General features: G+C 39.1%; 1 protein-coding gene across 1 annotated transcript in view; it reads right to left on the reverse strand.

Annotated features, from left to right (window-relative positions):
* LOC104836629 (potassium voltage-gated channel subfamily KQT member 1-like) overlaps window positions 1–22,349 on the reverse strand; it is a 504,398-nt gene that overhangs the window by 204,674 nt on the left and 277,375 nt on the right. The window contains exons 12-14 of the mRNA XM_010575314.1: window positions 13,425–13,500; window positions 9,706–9,800; window positions 8,681–8,721 (exon numbers count right to left, since the gene is read on the reverse strand). Coding sequence (XP_010573616.1) covers window positions 8,681–8,721; window positions 9,706–9,800; window positions 13,425–13,500 — 212 coding nt within the window. The remainder of the gene's footprint in view (window positions 1–8,680; window positions 8,722–9,705; window positions 9,801–13,424; window positions 13,501–22,349) is intronic.

The raw sequence follows: 22,349 nt of genomic DNA on the forward strand, positions 1-22,349 counted from the left end.
TTAATTATCCCAGTTAACTGCATGTAGTTAGTTGGAATAGGCATGCTCCCTAGGTATACCCCCTATTTTGAATATCGTTGATGTGAGCAATGTATACTTTCTATACATAAAGAAATCAGAAGAGTTTTCAACTGAGGTTGTAGATGTAGAAGGCAGCACTACCCAGGGGTTCAAGGGCTGGAGTGGCAGAGACCTATCTCCTCTCTGCAAATGAGTGACACTGGGAAAAGCCCTTGCATCTCTAGCCTCATTTTCCCTCCCAGCCTTCATAAGACCCGGTTATTAAAGCCCAATTATGCAATTTGTTTTACTCGCACACTGCAGATGGTGGGATTGGGAGCCAAGATTGAAAACGGTGTAAAGTGGGGTCTATTCTTTGTGTTCACATGGCCAATTGCAAAGGAATGCCATAGTTTGGGAGTGTTATTTCACAGGGAATGAAGCACAAAACCACATATATTCTGAGCTGGGAGAAAATATTCATAGGAAAAAAACCACCCCCCAATACTGAAGTAATATAGAAGCCTATGTTAATGGAAGTTCAACACATTTTTCTCTACTAAACTATATTTCCAATACCATGCTGGGGTCATTACTCCTTGTTTGTTCCATAAATCACTTTTATGAGTGGCTGAGCTTTGGTTTTTAAAGCTATTTAAGTCCGTTTTGCTTAGGGCATGAGCACAATGTGAAGGGCTTACTAGAAGGCAGGCCGAGATATGAATTTACAGTGCATCAGCACCCACCGCAACTGCCTGTATGTGTGCTCGTTCTGCAGGGAACTCACATTCTGGCATTTCTCAGTGAATGGTACAACAAATGTGATATGTTTAGTGATATATTTGCACCAAACTTCATCTCAAGGAACTTGTACTGTATGCACCACAACCTTAGAGGAAGACTTTAGCAAAAAGCAATGCCGGCATGGTACCCTTCTTGCTTTCCTTCTCCTCTACAGACCATCTCCAATATTAAAAATGTCTTGGACCCTTGGCAGCTCTGCACAGGCATTAAAAAGAAGCGTTTCATCAGAGAACCCACAAGAATAAATACCATAAGGAGAGAAAACTCAAAGATTGTTGAAGGACCCTGTGTGGGGACAGAAAATAAAGAACAGCTTGGCTCCTACATGTGTGCTGTTCCTCATTCATTAGTTCACAACTGCAGAAAGCTCTTAAAATGTAAGTGGCTGGGGGTCAAGTTTATCTATGTATATTCACCTCTGCCTAAAATGAAATAATTGACTCTGCAGTCTACTTTCTATAGTTAGTAAATCGATAGACACTTAACATCTTTCAAAGCATATACCAGAAAAACCATGGCTTTAAGGATTTCTAAAGTAGGATGCAATTTGAACAGCAGTGGGTAGGTAATGTTTTTGTTTAGGTCTAAAACCAAAAAGCCCCCCAAACCTGAAGAAATGTTCCAATAAGCTTATTTAAAAAAAAAAAAACAAAAACCAAACCACAATAATTTCCTCACCAGCTCTAATTACATCCTTCATGTAATCACCAACACATCCCAAAACAACCAAATCAAGTTAATAATGTTTCCTATTCTCAAATATGGTGCGGAACAGAAAACAAGAAAAGAGGAAGCAGATAAGCCCTAAGAAGCTATTTTGTGGCATGTGGCACTCCTATCAGATGAAGTGAAAAGAATGATACACATGCATGTAGCTGTGTCATGTCCACCCCTTTACTGGCAGGCAGGCTGTGTAAGTCACAAAAGGCTGCAGTCCTTCCCATTTCTTATTAGCCTCCATTTAAATCAGCATTCAGCTCTAATTTACAAGCATTTTCCTCTAATAAAGACCACCTTTAAAAGTAAGTAAATGGGGTGTGTATACAATGTGCAGAGCATTGTGGTAAGAAGTGTGGGCAGAAGTTCAGATAACATTGCTCTAGTACATTTGATTTCTATCTCATGTTTATGCTTTCTCTCTCGAGTCTTTTCAAGATATGTGATTTTAGACTTCCTACATTAGATTATTTGCTTTTACATAGTTGAAAACACTGCATGGCTTACTATAAATCTGAAATGTCTTAATTTTACATTCTTTGCTTTGCAATCCAAAATAAGTTTCTTTTAGTATTGAGTTTTGCCTGTTCTTTGCATTGGTCTGCAACAAAACAGACAGATCAGCTAAGCAATCCAGTGACTTTGTACATATATGTGAAAGGCACAGACACAAAGGAAATGTGCATGATCATTATGAAAGGAGGCTCAATTATTTATAACTGGATGAAAATACGTATGGACAAATTTTAGCTCAGGAGAAAAAAATAAATATCTTGAAACAAGCTTGTATCATATGGTTGGTATGATACAAACCCATCATTTTATATACTTAGACTTGAATCAGACAAAACAGTAGTATATAAGCAATAAGCATTATACTTCAGGAAACTGAATAGCTCTTGGGTCATCTAGTCCATTTCTCAACTTTATTAATAAATAAATTTCTTCCCTGAAAGTCTTTGCCCTCCTGAGTATACTTACTGTACTACTTTCAAAACAACACGATCCTGTATTTATTTCCCAATATTTTCACAAAGCTGGCCCATCTCTTTTTCTGTGAACAAGAGATGCCTCTTGTAAAAAAAATTATTAAAAATTTTCAAGTATTCCCCACACCAGTTGCAAAACCAAAACTCTTCCCCCTAATGGAAGCACATGATATAAATGACATATTACTTGTTATTCAAGTTTGTTTTCTTTAACAAAAACCAGCAATTACCATCTGAAATGAGTAAAAGTGCAAATCAAATGAGGGACAGCACCATAATCTTAATTTTTTACTCAATTAGTGTGTTCCATCTTATCAGAATATACCAAACTTTTAAGAAAATAGAATTTTTAGTTTGGTTAAAAAAAATTACTGATGGGGAGCATTAGGACAGTGAATGAATTGCAGACAGATGGTCTGAAAATGACGAAAGCTGGAAATGATCTATTCTGCTTTTACAGAGTAAGAGTCCTTCCTTGATTTTTACTTCTATGGTGTATACAGCTAGAAGGGAGCTAACTAAAAAAATTTAAAATTTATCTGAAAGCCATCAACTTTTTTTAAGCAGAAAATGAGGAATTTGGGCATTATGACACCTAGGATACTCCAGATTGCTAAAGACATCTCAAAACCTTGGCAAATTTTATCAAGTTCAGTAGTAGGACTACAGAAAGCAGGGTAGTGCAAGAGATACCACTACCTTCTTTTGTCTAACTCAATGCAACTACAGCCGTCTGGATCTGTATTTGTTCCAGTTCTGTAAAAGCTCTATGTAGGGAAAACTGCAATGAGCTTATGGCAAGATCTAGATTCTTAGGTTTATAAACTAGGTGTGCTTCTGAAAACGCAAGTCAGGATTGCCCTTTTAAGCCCTGGATCCATAAAACAGCAAATAACAAAGTTGCCTTAGGCATCATGACTTTTGACTTGAGTCTCTTCTCTTGTCAGCCAGAGCCTTTTACAGCTGATAGGTAGAAGAAATTAAAAAGAAGTAAGACATAGTCCTAGATCAGGCACTTGTGATTTCCCTTGGACAGCTTAAAGAAAATTTAAAAAGTAAACTACCAAAATATTTTAGTTTAGAAGGCTCTACTACAACACAGAAAACTGCAATAAAGCTAACTGTTCCATGATGAAGGTTCAACAGTATACACTGAAAGTAGAAATTTCTAGCTTTTTCAAGGTGCAAAAACACAGCTGCAGGGAGTAACCTGCCAGGTTAAAGATGCGCAATCACCTTTCAACAAATAAAACAGACCTAAACAAAAGGTCTGTCTGCCTACTTGCTTCATTTATCCAGCCTCTGAGATGACATATTTGCTCAAGTGGCTCATGAGGAACAATATAATCAATTTATTAGAGAGAAGCCATATACACTGAATCTGGTATGAAGTACATCACACTTCTGCCCTTCCTCCAGCAGGTGCTGATGGCAGCATTTAGACACACTATCATTATACTATGTATAAAACAATTAATATATCAAATACAAAATGAAATGCAAGCTCTGTTATTTCTTTTTATTAAGAATGCAATTCAACACTCTTTGGAGGACTTGGATGAACAGTAAATTAGCTGCAGTTTCCAAGCCATCAAAGTAGGATATATGTGATATTTCTGCTGGCTCTTTGCATTGAGGTAAATCAACCCCAGTAATGAAATGAACTTTCAGAGACAAGATTGTGAACAGCTGACAGCTACAGAAAATGTCCAAAGTTTTATTTTTGACCAAGTTCCCATGGATTTTGTCTCCAGGAGGGGTGGAATAAATCAGCTCCTGAAGAAATATGGGTATGTCGCATTTCAAATATTGACTTAAAAAGATAAAAATTAAACTAAGTGTATTTATTATGCTTTAAAAGAGATCACGACACATTTTCTTCTTAACAGCTGGGAAGGAAATAGCATCAGAAAGCTTAGGTGGCATTTAATGGAAAAAAAGGCAAACAATGGAACTGTCAAAATTTTACAAGAAAGCCTTTTTCTCCAGGGATTCCCACCTATGTTATGCAGACCCAAGAGGTTCAGATGAACTGCAGATAAACATCAGCCTTTTGCTTACTTTTCTGAACCCAAACACTGGATCTTTTGTTTTACCTTGGCATTATTGTTCACCTTTGCCCCTGAAAAGCTATAGTAAGTCTCAAAAATTGCATTCAAAAGCAATTAACTCCATCATGTGTAGTGAAGGTCAAGTATTACACTCTTCTTATTTGTATCATTAAATAAGTGTCTGCTTTGTTAATTCAATAAGTTTTATTAACATGTACTTTGCCTCTATATCAACACTTTCAATTATTAAGGGGTTTGTTTACTATTACGGGAATCTTTGTTTCATCTTACAAAATTGCATTACCTGGAACACTGAGATGGGCTTTCAATGAAACTAAGACTCAGTCTTCTTGGTATACTCATAAAAATGGGATCCAAGTCTTTGGAAAATTTATTATCTTAATGCTTTTAAATCTACTCCTGATATTAGAAATTTCAAAGCAAGCTAGTAGATACCAAGACCAAAACAAGCAAAAAGGGAGGATTCCTCACATACGTGTATGTGAAACGTAAATCACGAAAATTCTTGTCACAAAATACCGCAGATATTAAAAGTTTACAGAGGAAACTAAGCGAGCTTGTTAAGGACAAACCAGTTAGGACTACTAAATACACAGAAACCATGTCAGGAAGTCTCTGATCTGCAAATGGCTGAAAGCTTACAGGAAGGTTAGAGGCTTATGCGTGCCCTTTTTTTATACATTTCCCAAAGCACCTTGCTTCTGGCTCCGTCGGAGTCAGGACTGGTCTGACCCAGCACGGCTTTTATTCTGTTCTTGTATCCTTATCTTGTTTTAACACAGCTTTTAGTGCTTTTTATCTTTGAGAAACTAACTTGAAAAATAACAGTAATTGCTTCCAGTGAATTCAGATTCTGGATCTTTTATGACATCATTCACTTTTGAAAGGTAATAATAGTATAGACACACTGCAATTACTTCATATAATATTATCAAAGTTGACAACAGGGTTTCAGTAACAGCCTGATCCAAAACTCACTGAGGTCACTGGAAAGACTCCATTCATTTCAACGGGCTTGGAATCAGACCTTAAGATTCTTTGAATGGGAGTATAATAAAACAGGAAAAAAAAGGAGCTGGAAAGGAAAATTCTTCTCATGTTTTTCTCCTTGGCAGTTTAATTTTCTTTGCATTCACATTTCTCTTTTGCTTGCCATCAATAGAAAAATAACACAGCCTGGAGGAAACACCCATATTGTTTACAAATGAGGTTTTTAGCAATGCCTTTGAACTGGAAAAATATCATATTGAAAATACATTTTTAATGCAGAATAAGCCATCCATTCTGAGGAAAACTCAGGAACAACTCTTCTTCCAGAGGAGGAGGAGAGTGCAAGAGTCTGTTTCCACCCAAAACAGACCAATACTGTAACCGCTCATCACTGTTCATCACTTGATTATTGGCGGGTTGGTTAATACTGGGATTAATCATAAACTAACCCTAGCTTTAGTTCTGCAGACCATTTATCTGGAAGCACTTATCTTACTTTTGGATTTGTGGAGGGTTTAGATAAAATAACTACTAGATCAAATAACTTTTGGTTTCGGTCTTGCAAACCCATAACTGAGCTTACCAGGTTTTGCATCCCAAACAACCATTTTACCTTTCCCAGTCAGTATTTATTCAGTCCATTTGAGGGCAAAGACATATGTCTTTGCAAGAGGTATGACTCTGTAGATTTGGCATGCTGTGGAGGCAGACAGCATTCTTTGCAGGGCTGCCACGCTTTTGCATCCGAGAGCTGTCTCAAAGCAGCTATTCAGCAGTAGTGTTGCAAGAAAAGACTAACAAGGGAAGCTAGTTGCATGGACATGGATGCCATAATCTTCTCCAGAGCACAGACTGTGTCTTTGCCAACTAGCTCTGAAGTCCTACAATGCTCTCCACAGTAAGACTATATCCATCATGAATTCTGAAGATGAGCCTAAACCAATTTATCTTACCTCTGGAAGCCAGTGGGGTTTTTCCCACATATTAAGGCAAAGCAAGAATTTTTGATAAAAAATGATAAAAAACGCGTGGCAGATTTTGATTTGAACTCCCCCTGCCCATAATCCTCTGGGGCTGTACGTGCAGGCTATCACTCCAGGACGTGGCTGGTACAGCAAGTTGCTGTGTAGCCTCAGGCCTACAGGTAGATCATTCCCATTGCTTCTGTTGTCCAGTCTTCCAGTGCAGGCTTTGCATATGAGTTGCCCAGGTGTGAATCAATCATGGACACAACCCCATGGCTCTTCCTCAGTACTTTAGACTCTTTTCAACACTTGAACACTTCAAACACTTGTTCAAATCCACAGACCCACCTAAGATCCTCCCAGTTGTTACTATGACCCTTTTGACCCAAGTTTTGGTAAGACTAAACTTCCTGAACATCTTCAGCTTCCCAAATGTCTGAGAACATTATTTCACAATTAGCTGCTTTGCAGCCAACGCTTCTAATTATTCCTCACCTCTGAAACAAGAAGCTGTTTCGTAAAAAGTGCCTCTAACACTAGTCTTTCCCAGCACAAATTACAGTTCTAATTTGGCAATGTTACATTTGAAATAAAATAATACATTCTTGGAGGTAAGCAAAGTTTTTCCATAAATTTAGCTTGCACACTGTGGAATGAATTCCCAAGCATAAATATTTATAGATGTATTCAAGCTGATGGATTATTTTCCTATGGGCAAAACCAGCTCAGCTACAGGGAAAGAGGATTGTACTACTGAGTCTTCTGCAACAATCAAATGTTAAAAATGTGTTTTGAGAGATGTTCCTCATTCTGATAGTATAAACCATTTTAACCACTGATAATATGGCATTTTTTAAAGGCTCTGGAATAACTTTTGCACTCTCAGTTACACTCATGCCCATGAGTGCTCAAAGTCACTTGGGTATATGGGACTTCATTTCCTAAGTCACTTTTGAGCTTGTAGGGACAGAGAATGAGATGGGGCCTCTGGAAATTTGAAGTTAATCTCTTGCGATAAAAAATAAACACTTCTTTTAGTCCTTCCCATAAAAGCACTCAGGTTTCTGATCTCTGTGATTCCCACCATAAGGTTTTCCCAGAGTCTCACCCCTGTGCATGGCCAGAGCCTTCCCTCCTGGCCATACATTTTCAGCTTAAATGGATTTATGGACAGTTCACAAACATTTGTTCTTCTGCTTGCACTGTCCTTTCCCTTACAAATTTCTTCTGCCTCATAGGTAATTACTCCCCTTGCAGAATTAAGAGACAACCCTTGCCAGCCCTTTGTTTTGCTAGGTTAAAAAGAGCAAATTTCTGTTCCACACTAAAAGAATAGTTTCTCCTTTTCCCTAGTCATCCTACTATTTCTTCCCTATTTTTGTTGCAGTTAGTCTTTCCTAAAGACGTGGAATCAAATTTTTACACAATGTGCCACATAAGGCCTTACCTGAGTTGTGTGCAAAGACATGTATACGTCCCTGTATGTCTTGAAAACCCCTCTCCTGATCCTAGGATCAGACTAATTTTTTCATGGCTGTATCACAGCATTTTCTTACACTCAGTTGGCATTTGCTTACAATTACTTAGCAGACTAGGCCTTTCTTTTTCTCAGACACGCCAGACTGTTCACCAGTATAGGCATGTAAGAGATTTTTTTTTTATTAGTTTCCCCATGCCTGATCTTGCATTTTTTATGATTAAATTTCGTACCACTTCTATCACTCTAGCTTTCAAGGCTAGCCCAGTTCTTCCTGAATGATACCCTTGATATTCCTTTGAGCTTCCCAAAACTGAAATCCATAGGTTGTTCAGAAAGGAAGAAATCTTTTTATGTGGAACCAACATATATCCTAAGCCCAGCACAAAAGATTTAGAAAGAATATTTTTGTGGAAAGGTTTCCAGTAGTATGTTTCCAACTCATCATGCACTGATACACATCTTTAACATTTATTCTTAGTTTCCATGTACTCCACTGCCACCTGAACGGAACGTATTTATCTTTCCACAGTTGTTCCAGGGCTTATTAACAGAATTATATATTCATGCATAATTGGCTGGATTATAAATCCATATTACTGTAGCCATGGGTATTTTCACAAAGTTATGAAGCTAATAATTTTTCATAAAATGTAGTCACTATACCTGGGAGGAAAAGGCCTGGCTTTCCCAAGCAATGGTCCAATCTGAAAAGCAAACAGAATTACCAGCAGTGCAATTACCAGGCAACCTAAACTCCGTTGCTAGGAAAAGAATAGGAGCATAATTTACATGAGACTTTACATTAGCTTTAAACCTAAAGCAAAGCAAGCAAAAACATGAGACTAGCATGATTTTCTGCACATACAGTCAGCAGTCTAGTTCTTTAGAGTTTTTTTCCAAAATCAAACCATATTATTATTGTTATTTTCATGAGTACTAATATTTTATTTCTTAGACTTTCACGTTGTAACTAAAACATAGTTCTCCTGTGTCACATGTAATCTAATAACAAACAGAATAGCTTCTTAATATCATTTGCAACTATTCCTTGAATCTCATGCAAGCGCATTTAATATCTATATATGTTGACACAGTAGATTCCGTTCAATAGGATTATATTTTTTTTCTCATTTCATTTAAGCACCATAGCAGTTCAGTCTGGTGTCCCAGTCCACAGTGTTAATTTGTAAAGAGAAAAGCACTTTGTGCTGAAACAGAAGAGAATAGTTTTGTGGCAAAATATTTCAGCTGCGATCCCCAAACTCGGAGAAAGCATGTGCATAGAGGAATGTGGGCAGGGAAAAGTTCCAGACAGAGAGGAGCACAAGTGAACCAGATTTCTCTCAGTTGTGGAGAACCACAGAGAGGGGACAGAAAGGTAAATCATTATTTGAAAAGTTTTCCTTTTCTATGAAGAGGGCAGAAAAGCTCATTTCATACTACAAACTTCACAGCATGTACCATAATTTCTTTTAATTTCACTTGGAGGAGGAGGAGAGGAGGATAAGGGATAGTTGTAAACTTGATCATAAAAAGGGTTAAAAATGACTCCAAGTTAAATCCTCTAGATATTGTGCTCCCTGTTGTGCTTGCAATTTTGGACAATTACTGTTCATTAAGTACACATCTCTCCTAAAGCCAGCTGGCACCAGAGAAATCAAATATTTCATGAGGTAGACAGGGCCTACCTTCTCTGAAGTTCTTTTATCCGAACCATCATGTTGAGGTGTCCTTGTGAGTACTGTTCAATCACATCGCGTACATCATATGGTTTCCGAGCTTGCTGTGAAAGGAATCATACATGAGATTGAAAGGTAAGTATAGCTTAAATTTGATTTTTATTTCAGGCAGGCCTTCATTCTATGTTTTATCTTTCAGAGGTTATTTGCTTGCCATTTTGCAACGGTTGTTGCAACGAATAAAAATTATGTAGGCATTGTAGGAGTGCATATTTATTGTGGAGATGGAGCCAAATGATTCCCATTACTGTCAGTTAGAGTCATGTCTTCATGTTACTTCATACTTAGAAAAATATTAGACCTTCACAGACTATTTAAAAAAACACAAACCCAAGATATATAATTTATCTAAGACTATCATGTGCAATATCTCTTGGCTCATTCCAAAACCATATGTTAATCATAATGTCAGAGGACTGAACCACAGAGACAGGCCCAATTCATAACACTTGGACCCAGAATCAAATGCCTCTAAAGACTAAAGATGTCTGGTGACAGAAATATTATTGCTTAAGTAACTGGGAGGACAGATGCTTTGCCTAAGTCTGAAGACTGCTGCATGTAGATTTTGTTTGCGCTTCTTTGTCTTTAAAGATACCTACGAGGTCAGAAAAAAGGGTGCAATTCAAATAAATAAAAAAGGACAGATAAAAAATGCAAGAGAGCTAAAAAACCTCCATCTGCCCAGCTTTATTCCTGTTCTAATGAGAATCTAGATGCTTCTGTCAAGCTCTGGTTTCTCGCTGTAACTACTAAGGCAGAATTTTGAAACAAGTCTAAAGAATTTGCATAAAGCAATGCGATTATAAAAAGCGCAGCATGGTAAAATTTTATCAAGTAAAATTAACGTGTGCGTGTGTGTGTTGGAATAAATGCAAATGATGTCCTTTCAAAAACACCGGCATGTTCAGAGCCACACCAACCCTTATGGGAAATGTGGGGCAAGATGTGTCCTTTTTGGCTCTGACTCAAGAAAAGAAGAAAAAAACGAAAGGTAAACTGCAAATCTAGTAATTGGAAATTACTGAAAACAGCTCATTAGTCATCTTGTTGTCTGTTTCCACTCTGTCACAGCTTCAGCCAGAGCCATTAGCATGCACCACTGCACACATGCATTGAACACCTACAGTATGTGCTGGAGTCATGCTTGGAAGGCGGCCACAGGATCCTAGAAATTTCAAATGAAAGCATGGAACTGGAACGGAAACAAATCCTGTGAAATGAATGAAGAAGCAAAAGCTCTTCGTGATAAAATGACTTCCTTGCGCTCAGCCGTCAGCACGTACCTGCATTATTACTTTCAGAAGAGCTCGTGGCTTTGGTAGCGTGTCTGTACATCTATGTGCATTTGTGAGAAGAGAGACTTTGCGGGGGAGGGAGGTTTCAGCTTTCAGTTTATCGCCTTTTTTTTTTTTTTTTTTTGCCTTCCCCAGCTTCACATTTTGCAGACGCTGACACATCACTATTTCTGGCCAGAAAAGCAGCCTATTGTCTTCACCCAGAGAAACAGTGCCAGTATCACTCTTTAGATTGACTAGCGGGGGTGCTTTGAGAGCATTTTGGCTAAATCCTCTGTCCTTTCCTTTGGACACTCTCTATTTAAACACGATGCATGGCGCAGAGCCTAGATGTGCTGGGGATTTTTCCCCACCTCCCTCCCCTCTCCCCCATGGCTACTATGTGCATAATTAATTCTGCTCATTCCCAATGAAATTTCTTTTCTCCCTCAAAAAAACTCCTCTATCTGTTATCCCTTTCACCAAATCATCAGCTCTGAATCCTATACTTGCAAAGTACTGTACACTGCAGTCTGCCTGAGTCCTCTCTAAAGCACAGTATAAATATCCTTCCAACTTTCACCGTTTTTCTTTCCTCTTTTCCCATAAAGCTTTAGATCTGAGCATCTTATGTCCTGCCAGACTTTGGCACAATCTCTTGTGATGTTTTTATTAGGAAATGCTAGTACAATAGAACTTAAGGTGGGAGGTAATGGGCTCCCAGGGAGGTGTGGTAAATGCAGAACTTGAAGAACTTCTTTAACTTTCATTCTGTCTGTAATCCCAAATCCTGGCCATTTGGGCTCAAGCATTCTACATCCAGAGCGCTTAGAGCTCCTAATGCAAAACTCAAAATAATATCACCCGGCTTTGAACTTCCAAAATCTAATCAGCATGGGGAGTCCTATAAGCTATATTTCACAGCCCTAAGAAAGAAAAAAATATAAGGTAATTCCTCCTTCTTCCTCCCTATCACTAAAACCAACTCACAGAATCCTCCCCATAGACCAATCAAGTTCAGTTTTTAAGGCTTGGCATGACTGCTATTAGCTGCCAGCTCCAGACCATTAGGTCTCTGGTGGTTTGAAATATCCTCGTTTTTATCCCAACTCATTTATATACTGATTTTATTTTCCAGGAATGGTGTCCTTAATTTTCTTTTTTTCTTTTTTTTTTTTTTTTTTTGATTTCCCATAGTGTTTCTCTCTCTGATGTATTTACAATATAATCCTGCTCTCCTCTTGTTTACTGAGTTAAACAGACTTCTCCTAGTCTTCTTTCATAAGGTAAGGTCATCTGAAGATAGATTTCTGCATGAGCTTGGGTAATGTATGTGCTATTCTGTCTGCCCTAATTCAGAGTCTTTTGAGTGCTGTGAGCTTATCTCAGACTTCTATCCCTTGCAATTAAGTGCTCAACTCTAATCAAGCTTGCTTGAAATTTAGGTTCTTGCTTTATCTTTTTAAAACCTCTTCAAAAGGATTATGAAAGTTGATTAACTTGCAGTGGACCCTCCTGGACAAAAAAGCATGAACCTTCAGGTGGAAATAACAGAGGCTTTGAAAATCAGGCCAGAAGTTAATTATTCATTTCCATGGCATCACCAGCACATGGGTGATGAGAATGATGATACCAGAACCACATTCCAAGCAAGTTTTATTATAATGGGCGTTAGTAAACAGGCAAAATGAGAGACCCTTTCCAGTACAGAACATTTAGTTTGAGCACTTTGTAACCTGATTGAGAAATTTAACTTAAGACCTCGTAAAGACAGTAAATTTCCAGAGGGCAGATGCTCCACAATTTTATAAAATATGGCCTCTCTATGATGTCCCATTGTGGGAAAAAATTTGGAAATGTGGGCCACAAATGTGAAAGCAACTTTACACAGCATGGTATTCATCAGTAAGGTCTATTGATCTGTCAACCATACATAGCACGCAATTAGTTGAACATTCTCTAACCTAAGAGAAGTTAGATGGTCAGTATAGACAGTAACAGTATTTTAGCAGGCACTCCAACAGATTCTTTCCTTTCACTTCTTCTAGTAGATGGGTAAGTAGTTTCTATATTGGTCAATATAGTAAACCAACCAACCAACCAACCAGAACCCCAACAAAACAAACGCAGTAAAAAAGAGAAGTGAAAAATAACTATGCTGACTCCATAAATTCAGAAGGTTTTCGTATCATACTACACCTATGGATAGTTGATAGCTTTGCCCACACTATGAAAAAATCCACATAGGCTAAGTATGAGGCCGAGAGCCTAAACAGTACCTTAGACTTATTACAACTGCATGCACAAAGACAAATTCACTCTCAGAGCACTTTTAATGTCATATACTTAAGCTTACAAATTGTACTTATGGTTAATGGTGCTGCTGCTTACCTGAAATTTTCTTCTGGCTACAAAATACTGCATTCTCCTAATGACTTTTACAGCTGTTCGATGTGCTTCAGTTAATCTGCCAAGAAAGACAGACACAGACATACACCAGCGGGGTTAAAAAAAAGTAGTAAAAATATCTTAATGAAAGACGTTGACTCTAAGCACCAAAATCTACAAATACGTTTTATGTCTACAATGCAAAATTGTAGCATAACACACCGTGTGTGCATGTGTATTTTGTTCTGTTGCTTTACCCTCTTGTGTATTGTGGTTCTAAGTATAAAAAACTGATACATGAGACAATGAAAGCAGGTGTACAAAGATAATACATGTGGAGAGGATTAGACAGGATTACTGTCAATGCATACAACTGGCATCAGTTTGAAGAATGTGAAACGTTTTTAGAACCATGACTGCATTCCTTATTTTGCATTTATTGAGTGTTTGCCCATGAGCTTTATTGCACAGAAATTAAGTCCTTTAAAAAGTACTTTGAATTCTCTAGGAAGGAAAGAAAAATTGAAGTATCACAACTAAAAAAAAAAAAAATTAAAATTAACACAACACACCCTCTCGGCACACGTGTGTGTGTGCATGTGGCTGGCTGTATTGGTATTCAAACACAGAACTGGACATATCATAACTTAGCAATATCACTTCACCCAGAGGATACTATATTTGCAGAACATTAATTGTGCCACTTGGCTGGCAATTAATTACCACACTCTCTTATTTACGGTGAATTTTGGAGGAGTAACTGTAAGAACAAGTATTTTATTTAAGCACTGACTCCTTCCCCATGGACTTCTTCATTCATTTAAAATGAGTGAACTAAAGCAAACAAAATTTCCTTTCCAAGGAAGCCGCAATGTTAAGAAATCTATGTTCTATACAGACATCATCTCTGACATGTGATGATAACCATAGGAAAGCTTGCCAGCAAGTTTCTCAGGTCTCCTGAAAACACAATTTGCCGCCTCTTCCCAGTATATCTGACTGGGGAAAAGGAAGTATTGGCTAGGCCACCTACTTGGATGCCACAGTTTAGAGAAAAAGTCTTTAAAAAGTGGAAACATTACGGTGTATTATTTCAAAGTGAAGTAAATAAAAGGTAAAACCAACAGGGACTGTAATTAAGAACTAGCATCATTTTTCATAATTTCTCTTTGATAAAATTAGTGCTTTTGGTTGGGTGAGATACCACAGCCACAGAAACAGAGTTTTTAAAATCAGCTGTCAATAGCTTTTTCTTGCTTTTTCTATTTCAAGTCCCAGTTTAATATTAAATACATGCACTAATACATGTGAAACTCAGGTGTCTATACTACATATATCCTCACACTTCATATATCTATGTATATTCATGCACATATCCATATATATACACTCACACATGCAAACACACAGAAGACAATGCAGGGTGAGCACGATTCAAGAACCGTCGTTGTTGTATACCATCAACAGCATCGCTAAGTACGAATCTTTGCATTTGTGTAAGCCCATCAAAGGGATTTCAGAAGTGTCACTGACGGACTACCAGTAGTTTAGCCTACAGGACCTTTATTATGGTGAAAGAAAAGCTCTCAGCTTGACGCTCAGGGCTCCAGCTGAGCTCCTGTGGCTGGTGACTAGAATGGAGACAACGTTCTGCTTGTAAATGGCACATACTTGATAGAGAAATCTTTGTCTGTCAGCCCGTACAAGTAATATATATATATTTTTATAACCAGAAAAGAATCACAATTTAGGGTTTAGGGTTTAGCCTTCCTCCTTTTTGTACCAGTTAAGATAAAAGCTTGAAATTATCCCCTAGATCTAAATGATGTGAGACTTCATACGTATACTTAAGAGGGGTTTTTTTTAGGGTAATCCATATGAGATAGTTCATGCATTGTTTAAAGAGCCTCAAATACATAAGCTTCAAGAAGTCAGAGATGGAAACAAACCAAGGCAGTAATTTCCTCCTAATTCCCCTCCTTCGGCAGAAATCAGGGCTACAGAACTTTTTCCAATCTGTTCCCAAGTTTAAGTGTCCAAAATGATGAGGTTGACTCTTGGAACCTTATGCACAGTTGAACAGGCCTCACTTTTAGAGAAAGAAGTTATTTATTTGTGAAATACAGCAAAGAAAATCACCTGACTATAATTCAAAAGCACTTGATATTGGCCTGTTCCAACTGGCAAAATTCCCACCAATCTCACTGGGAGCAAATTTTGAAAAAGGACTAAGTTACTGTTCAGATTTGATGGTCATTAGCATTAAACTGAGGGACAGAAATACATGAAACCTGGCTTTAATGGAAAAAAGACCATGTGAAAATGTGCAAACCCATAGACTGAGATACGTGGATGTGTTATCTTAATTGCCTCAATAAATGCATAAGGAGCACAGCAGCTCTAGATGAGTCAAACTCCCTGCTCTGCATAGCAAGCAGAGCTATCCTTCTGACGGGTGGTTGTGGCAGCGTGGCTAACCGTGATCCTACACATTTTTGCAGATTTTAGCTGATTTTCATAGTTTCTTAGCACTGGTGACCAGAATGGGTAACTACGGCTGTTACCGGCAAGGTTACATTTAACTCTGTATTTAGCCCAATATTTAGCTAAGCCTTATATTTTACCCCAAAACCTGCGATTAGGCAAAACCCTTTAAGCCTTGAGGGTGTCAGTCTTTTACATGCCAGAAGCATACAACAGGAGAGAACAAAAGGCCAGAGACACTTTAGGTCATGCTTTAGTAGTGCTCAATAGAAACACAACAATGCTTGCCATGAACCTCCTAAAATACTTTGAGATACACAACTCATGAAACAACAACCCGGGGGGGTTGTGGTGGACACCGTACTTGCACACTCTTTCCACGTGGCATTTTCTACTGACAGAAGACAGAAATGGACAGATCTTCACAGGTATTATGGTGCCTAACTCCCATGGAGGGGAAGGTTTAACTACTTTTGTAGCTCCAGCTCCCAAATGAAGTCAGTAGGACCTGAGCACTTGCTCGAAGTAGGAATATGGGTGGGTGCCCCTATGAAAGCAGCCAAGCTCTCCTGCCTCTGTGCAGCAGAGGGCAGTGGCACACACACACTAGGAGATGCTTTCCAGCACATTAAAAAAATTATTTAAATTGTTTAAAATCTTTACCCATAACACCAAGCATAAATGCTAGACCTCGTAAGGATGAGGTCCATGCTGAGGTAGAGTGTTACTGTTGGGTGGGTTGTTCTTTGTGTATGTTTTGCTCAAAAGAATATGATTAGAGTTTTATTGGCGGACAACGGTGTACATTCCCATCTTTTCACCTAAACTACAGATAGGAAGGTTTTGTTAAAACATTCCCCAAAAGACTGCAAAGGAGAACAAAATGACATTTGAACAGAAGCGATCGGGATTTTGGAATGTTATAAGCACATCAAAAAATTAATAATGGGAGCTTGTAACATCTGCAACTGTAACGGATACCATGAAATGTCTACTGAAATAACATACACTTGGATCCATAAGTGATACTGACATCGTCTATAACTACGTCTTCACGTAGGACCCAAGCCTTGGACCCATTTGCAAACCAGCACGTGTGCCTTACCTTTCTGTTAACGGATTGCCCAGCAGGATGCTCAATTTTAAAAGCAGTCAAACCTACCCCTAATTACAACGAGTCCTTCCCAGTTTGGCTTATGGACTCCTGGGCTGTCGTATCGCTGTGGTAGGGCAGGGAAAAAGAGGAATGGGTGGAGGGCCTGGACCCTATAAGTTAACAAGCAGTTCCCACCCTGATCTGATCTCTCCAGCGACTATTCTAGAGGGTGAGGGGGGAAAGGGGCCCCTCTTTGCTGGCTGACTCGACCTTCCCCTCTGCAGGTTTTGAGTTTGCCTATGGGCTACAGAGCCTGGCGGGACGGCCGTGAGCCAGGGAGGCTCTGCAGCCCCAGGGTTGGTCCTCTGCTCGTGGCTCAGAGCGCACTGTGAAAAGTCCCTACTTTTAGCTTAAAACACCTGGATGCATTTAAGACTTTTTGGTTTTTAACTGCAGAAAGGTAGTAGCCTAAGCCAAAGAAGCCAAACATTTTCAGCTGAAAATAATTGAACCAGAGGAGGAAAGAGAGATGATCAAATCCAAAGCAACTCTGGAAACCATCCACAGGGATTTTTTTTCTTTTATTTTTATATTCTGCTCTGTTTGTTAAAAGCTTGTGTTGGCCAGTTCAGACCTACTCTTTTTCTTCTTCTTTTGTATGGAGTCTGATAACTTTCAGCTTAATGTGCTTTGGAACAGTCAGGGAAAATTTTAAGTGAAAAACAGATATGGAAAAGGACCCTAAACACAGGCAAAGTTACAACTATTCCAGGCCATGCTGAGGCACAGCTCAAGTCTCCAAACAAGCCTGTTGTCAGCGTGATGCACCTTTCAGTCCAGAAGCATTTTTTAATCATTGGAGTTCGCTTCAGCGTAGAGACAAGGGGAAGGACTTTATTCAGGCTGTGCTGCAGGACGGCTGCAGATAGCAGAGTGTGCATTCCAGGCTGGTTTTCCTGCCGTTTATTCAGGTGTCGTGAATTAGAAGAGTTATTCAGTGTAACGTAACTACTTTGATCATGAACTGTGGAAAATAAAGGCCACTTCAGCAAGGTCAATTATAGCTCTCTGTCCCAATTTGCAAAACTGGTTTGAGGATACACGCTTACAGTACCTGCATTACTGCTGAGCTTCATTCGTTTGTTACGTTTTGATTGCTTAGCAGGAAAACACATATAAAGTCACACTAACACTACTTTAATACGTTCATTGGATAATGTTGTAACTCCTGCCCAGAGTAACATACAGCATCATCTATTCTGGAGTCGTTCACTTGACATCAGTTTCTAAGCCAGCACAAACAGTGACTAGGTCAGTGATGGCAACTGAAACGTAAAGAAGTTATTTGAGAAGCTCACTCCTCCATCTGCTTTTTTGTTTTCCCATCACATTTGATTAAGAGTATTCACTTTCTGGCTCTGTTTCTAGGAAAGAACTTTGATTCTCAGTCATAACTTTAATTTTTCTCATGTACAATTATCTTAAATGGGCTGATATTTTAATGGGTAAAATATAAAGCAAGCCTTATTTGCACTGAAAGCATGAGCAGACGCCATACAAAACATGAAACGTTGGCATCACAGGATACTTTTGTCTCCAGATGCACATAGGCCACTCACTTTCAGAGGCAAGATTTTTCATTAAACTGCAGATTCCCACCATTACTGAAAGGCAATATTTAGCAGAGATGAATATCACCTATATTCAAATGTAGCTAACTGTGTAATTATCCCATCATAAGGACAGCATTTACCAGTAAGTTGTTGGGGGAGAAGAAGGGTGGGAAAACAGTAATCATAAAGGACATAAAATTAGAGAGTTTATTACAGACAAGCACAGCAGTTAGTCCATATTCAGTCACATGCACTATGTGGACCTTCTGTTGATGGAGACAAGTGGTGGAGAGAGATGGTTCTCATCACAAGAACCATAAAGAAAAGAAGCTTATATAATGTGTTTTAGACACCAAGGGAAGTTACAACGTCCAAATGAAAAAAAAAAAATCTTCCTACCAGTAAGTGAAAATAAAATTAGTATTACCTTCAGCTAAGCAAAGCCAGACAAAATGCCTTGAGCCTCTTAAACCACTCAAGTTAAGAGAAGGTTGCAGCTTGAATCTGACATGCAAACACCTGGAAATGTCAGGCGATGATTCCGATTCCAGAGCGCACCCCAAGCCAGGAGCAGCAGAGAAGTGCAACATAAATATAATAGAAGAGGTTACCAGTCTTGTAACATTTCATCAAAGCCTTGTGAAGAACAGATACTTCTGGAGAATTTCCACCACTTACATGATGGAAACTTTGTAAGATGCCATTTGCACTGAAACCTGAGAGACCATTTCAGAAAATGTTGGCACAACTTTATTTTTCCCTTTACTCCTAATCACAATCCACCTTAAACCTACCTCATCTCTATTCTAACCATATCCTTATCTGAACCTTTTCTTTTCAAGCCCATGTTTGGCTCAAAACTATAAATAAATTAGGATTGGCTTCTCTCAAAACAGAGCAGCCTGGAGGCCTATTTGGCTTCACCAAGCTCTGCTGACAGCCTCAATTTATGAAGGAAAGCTGCAGATTCTGCAAATCCCTCCTCTGCAGGTACAGTCCCAGGCAAAGTAGGAAAGAATACCGAAGTGACATGTTCATGGGGGGCTGCATTCTGGCACCTGGTTATTTTGCTGAAGATTTTGTGGCATTGGTTATCTCCATCCATCCATCACCATATACTCTGCTGCCTCTCGGGATTCACTGCAGAATGCAATTGTCTCTGCTTCTACTTGTCTAACCTGGCCTTTCCCTGAAGGGAACAAGAAAGCAAGCAGATTTCCTACAGCAGTGCTCCTAGGGATTGGGGCAGGGAAGACAGACAGTGGAGGGACAGAAGAACAGCTCTGAGGAGAAACTGTTAAAAGTGGAAGAACTAGGACTTCATTTATAGGGAGCAACTGGCAAGACAATACATTGGCAGAGGAAACACCACTGGGAGAAGCAGCAGTGCAGGGTGTTTTCCTGATGTTGTCCATGAACAGAATAAAAATAGTAGAAAGGTCCTGAAAATAATCAGAGGTAGATGTAACCTGTTCACTGAATGTGATTTAATGAGGAAGAAAACCCCTCAAACTTTGTTTTTCTCAACCCTTGACAGTTAGAGTTTTCAGTTACAAGTTTGTTCTGTAATATTACAAAGTGGGTTTATTGAGAAAGTGGGAGAAAAGCTCTGTGTTAGTCCCTTGCTAATTAAAATGCATAATTAAAATGAGTAATTAAGCTTACTACAGAATGCTCTTGTGTCTGGGAGCCCAACTGCCCTTGAACAACAATTCATCTGCTGAACTGTCTCTGAGAACTAAAGTAACCATTGGATATTTTGGTTACATCTTTCCTCTGTGTTTTGTTGGCAGCAAAATAAAAGTGCCTGGTCTCTTTTCTGCCATTTTATTTCTTCCATTCTTCCTGCAGTGTCAGAACAAACAAGATGATGTCACAGGGATGTCTTTTCAATGTGGAAATACAAACACAGAAAGATTTTCTTTTTTTTTTTTTTTTTCCTTAGTAAAGAGCTTCTAGAAATTGCCACAATAACTTCCTGTATTAGCGCTGTACCATGACTACTTCTGGTCCCAGGATAGGTGAAATGCTCTCGTCTCCCCGCCGCTTCTCATTTGCTTAGAAAACAGACTCCAGCCACAACCACCTTCTTGGGAAGTGGACAAACACTGACAGACAATGGCACGTTTTTACCCCACGTATTACAACAGTTGCTGATTCTAGCTGATAAAGGTGTTTCTTCACTTTTCTCTCCTTAAGACTTGGTCTTCATCAATTTGCCTTTTAAAAAATGCCAACAGAACTGAATACCTAGCTAGTAAAAGGCACTGCAGAGAGAGCCATCACTAAGCCCAAACAACCTCCCAGCAGAGGAGATGCCTTTCTGGAATCCGAATAGCCTGCACAGCAGTGCAGGGAGAACTAGAATGGTACAGCCTTATTTGATGGGCTCTGGTTTGCTCACTTTACAAAATGCCACAACCCAAATTAATGAACTTTAAGACTTCATTTTCCTCTTCACTGTATTCAGCATTTATGGGAACAACGTGGTGTTGTTAATATACACCAATGACTGAGCGCTGTATTTATGCCTCAATGATTTTCTGTCATGAGAATATAATGCCTGGCAAAGACTGATTCTCTGAAATACCAGTTTGTTTGGGGTCATTAATCTTAATTCCTATCTTGCCTGAATAGGAACTGGATAACAGTCAAGTTAGGGAATAGTTCTGAGAATTAAAACTTCTATAGTCTTTGGGCTGCCCAAAGCTTTACATTTCTTTTAAAAAATAAGTAATTAATTAATCTGCACCAAGTACTAGGGAGATACCCTGTGGAATTGAGCAAAATGCTTCTTGTGGTTTTAAAAAACAAAAAACCAGTGGCTTTTGGCAGGATCTTTCCTCAGTAGCTCTTGTGATTTAGTAGTTACAGCAGGGGCTATGGAAACACAACTCCTGGGTTCTTGAACTGATTGATTTAACTGGCCTCTGTCTCTCTGGGTGATCTTGTGCAAGTCCTTTTACCTGGCTATGCTCTACTTTATATGTCTATAAAGGAAGTGTAAAACCGAAGTCGTGGAGGTGTCATGAGGCTTACTTCACTGAGGATTTTAAGGCAATCAGTGGTCCCAAATGAAGCAGTATTTTATTTATAGGATGACTCAGCAGAAAAAAGAATAGTGACAATATGTTTTTCCCTTAATGATGGTAAGGAACAAGGGAGACTGATCTGCAGGCTTGGGGAAACTGCCGTGTCACTGCTCCCTAAGCAGAGGCTATTTTCCAGAGCACTCTTCCCTCTCCACCTTCACAATCTCTGCTCCTCCTCTCCCGAGCACCTGAGCAATCTGGGAATTAGCTCCCTGTTCACCAGATATTCAGCAATGCAAGACAGCCACAGCATCTGAAGCCAAGCAGGACCATCAGATCATGAATGTGACCTGCTCTGCAGTGCAGGGGATTGCATTTCACACAGCTGCCCTTGCCCTGAGCCAAAAACCTTGTGTAGAACTAAAGTAACTTTCCAGAAAGGCATCTGGCCTTGATATAAAGACCTTTATATACTGTTAAAAAGTGCCTTATTTGTTATTTAAATTTGTCAGTATTCAGCTTCTAGGCTTCTCTCTCCAACTGGAGTAGCAGTGATTTTAGCCTTTTCCAGCCCCGTCTTTCTCACAGGGACCTTCGGCGGTGCCAGGTGCACTGCCTCTGGCCTGGCAGGGAGACCAGGCTTGGGTGTAGGGAAGAGAGTGTAATGGTCTCTGGGGAATTGCAAGGAGAGACTGAAATCCTA

Source organism: Haliaeetus leucocephalus, unplaced genomic scaffold (genome assembly GCF_000737465.1).
Source record: "Haliaeetus leucocephalus isolate CR32 unplaced genomic scaffold, Haliaeetus_leucocephalus-4.0 Scaffold473, whole genome shotgun sequence".
In the NCBI taxonomy this organism is placed as follows: Eukaryota; Metazoa; Chordata; class Aves; order Accipitriformes; family Accipitridae; genus Haliaeetus; species Haliaeetus leucocephalus.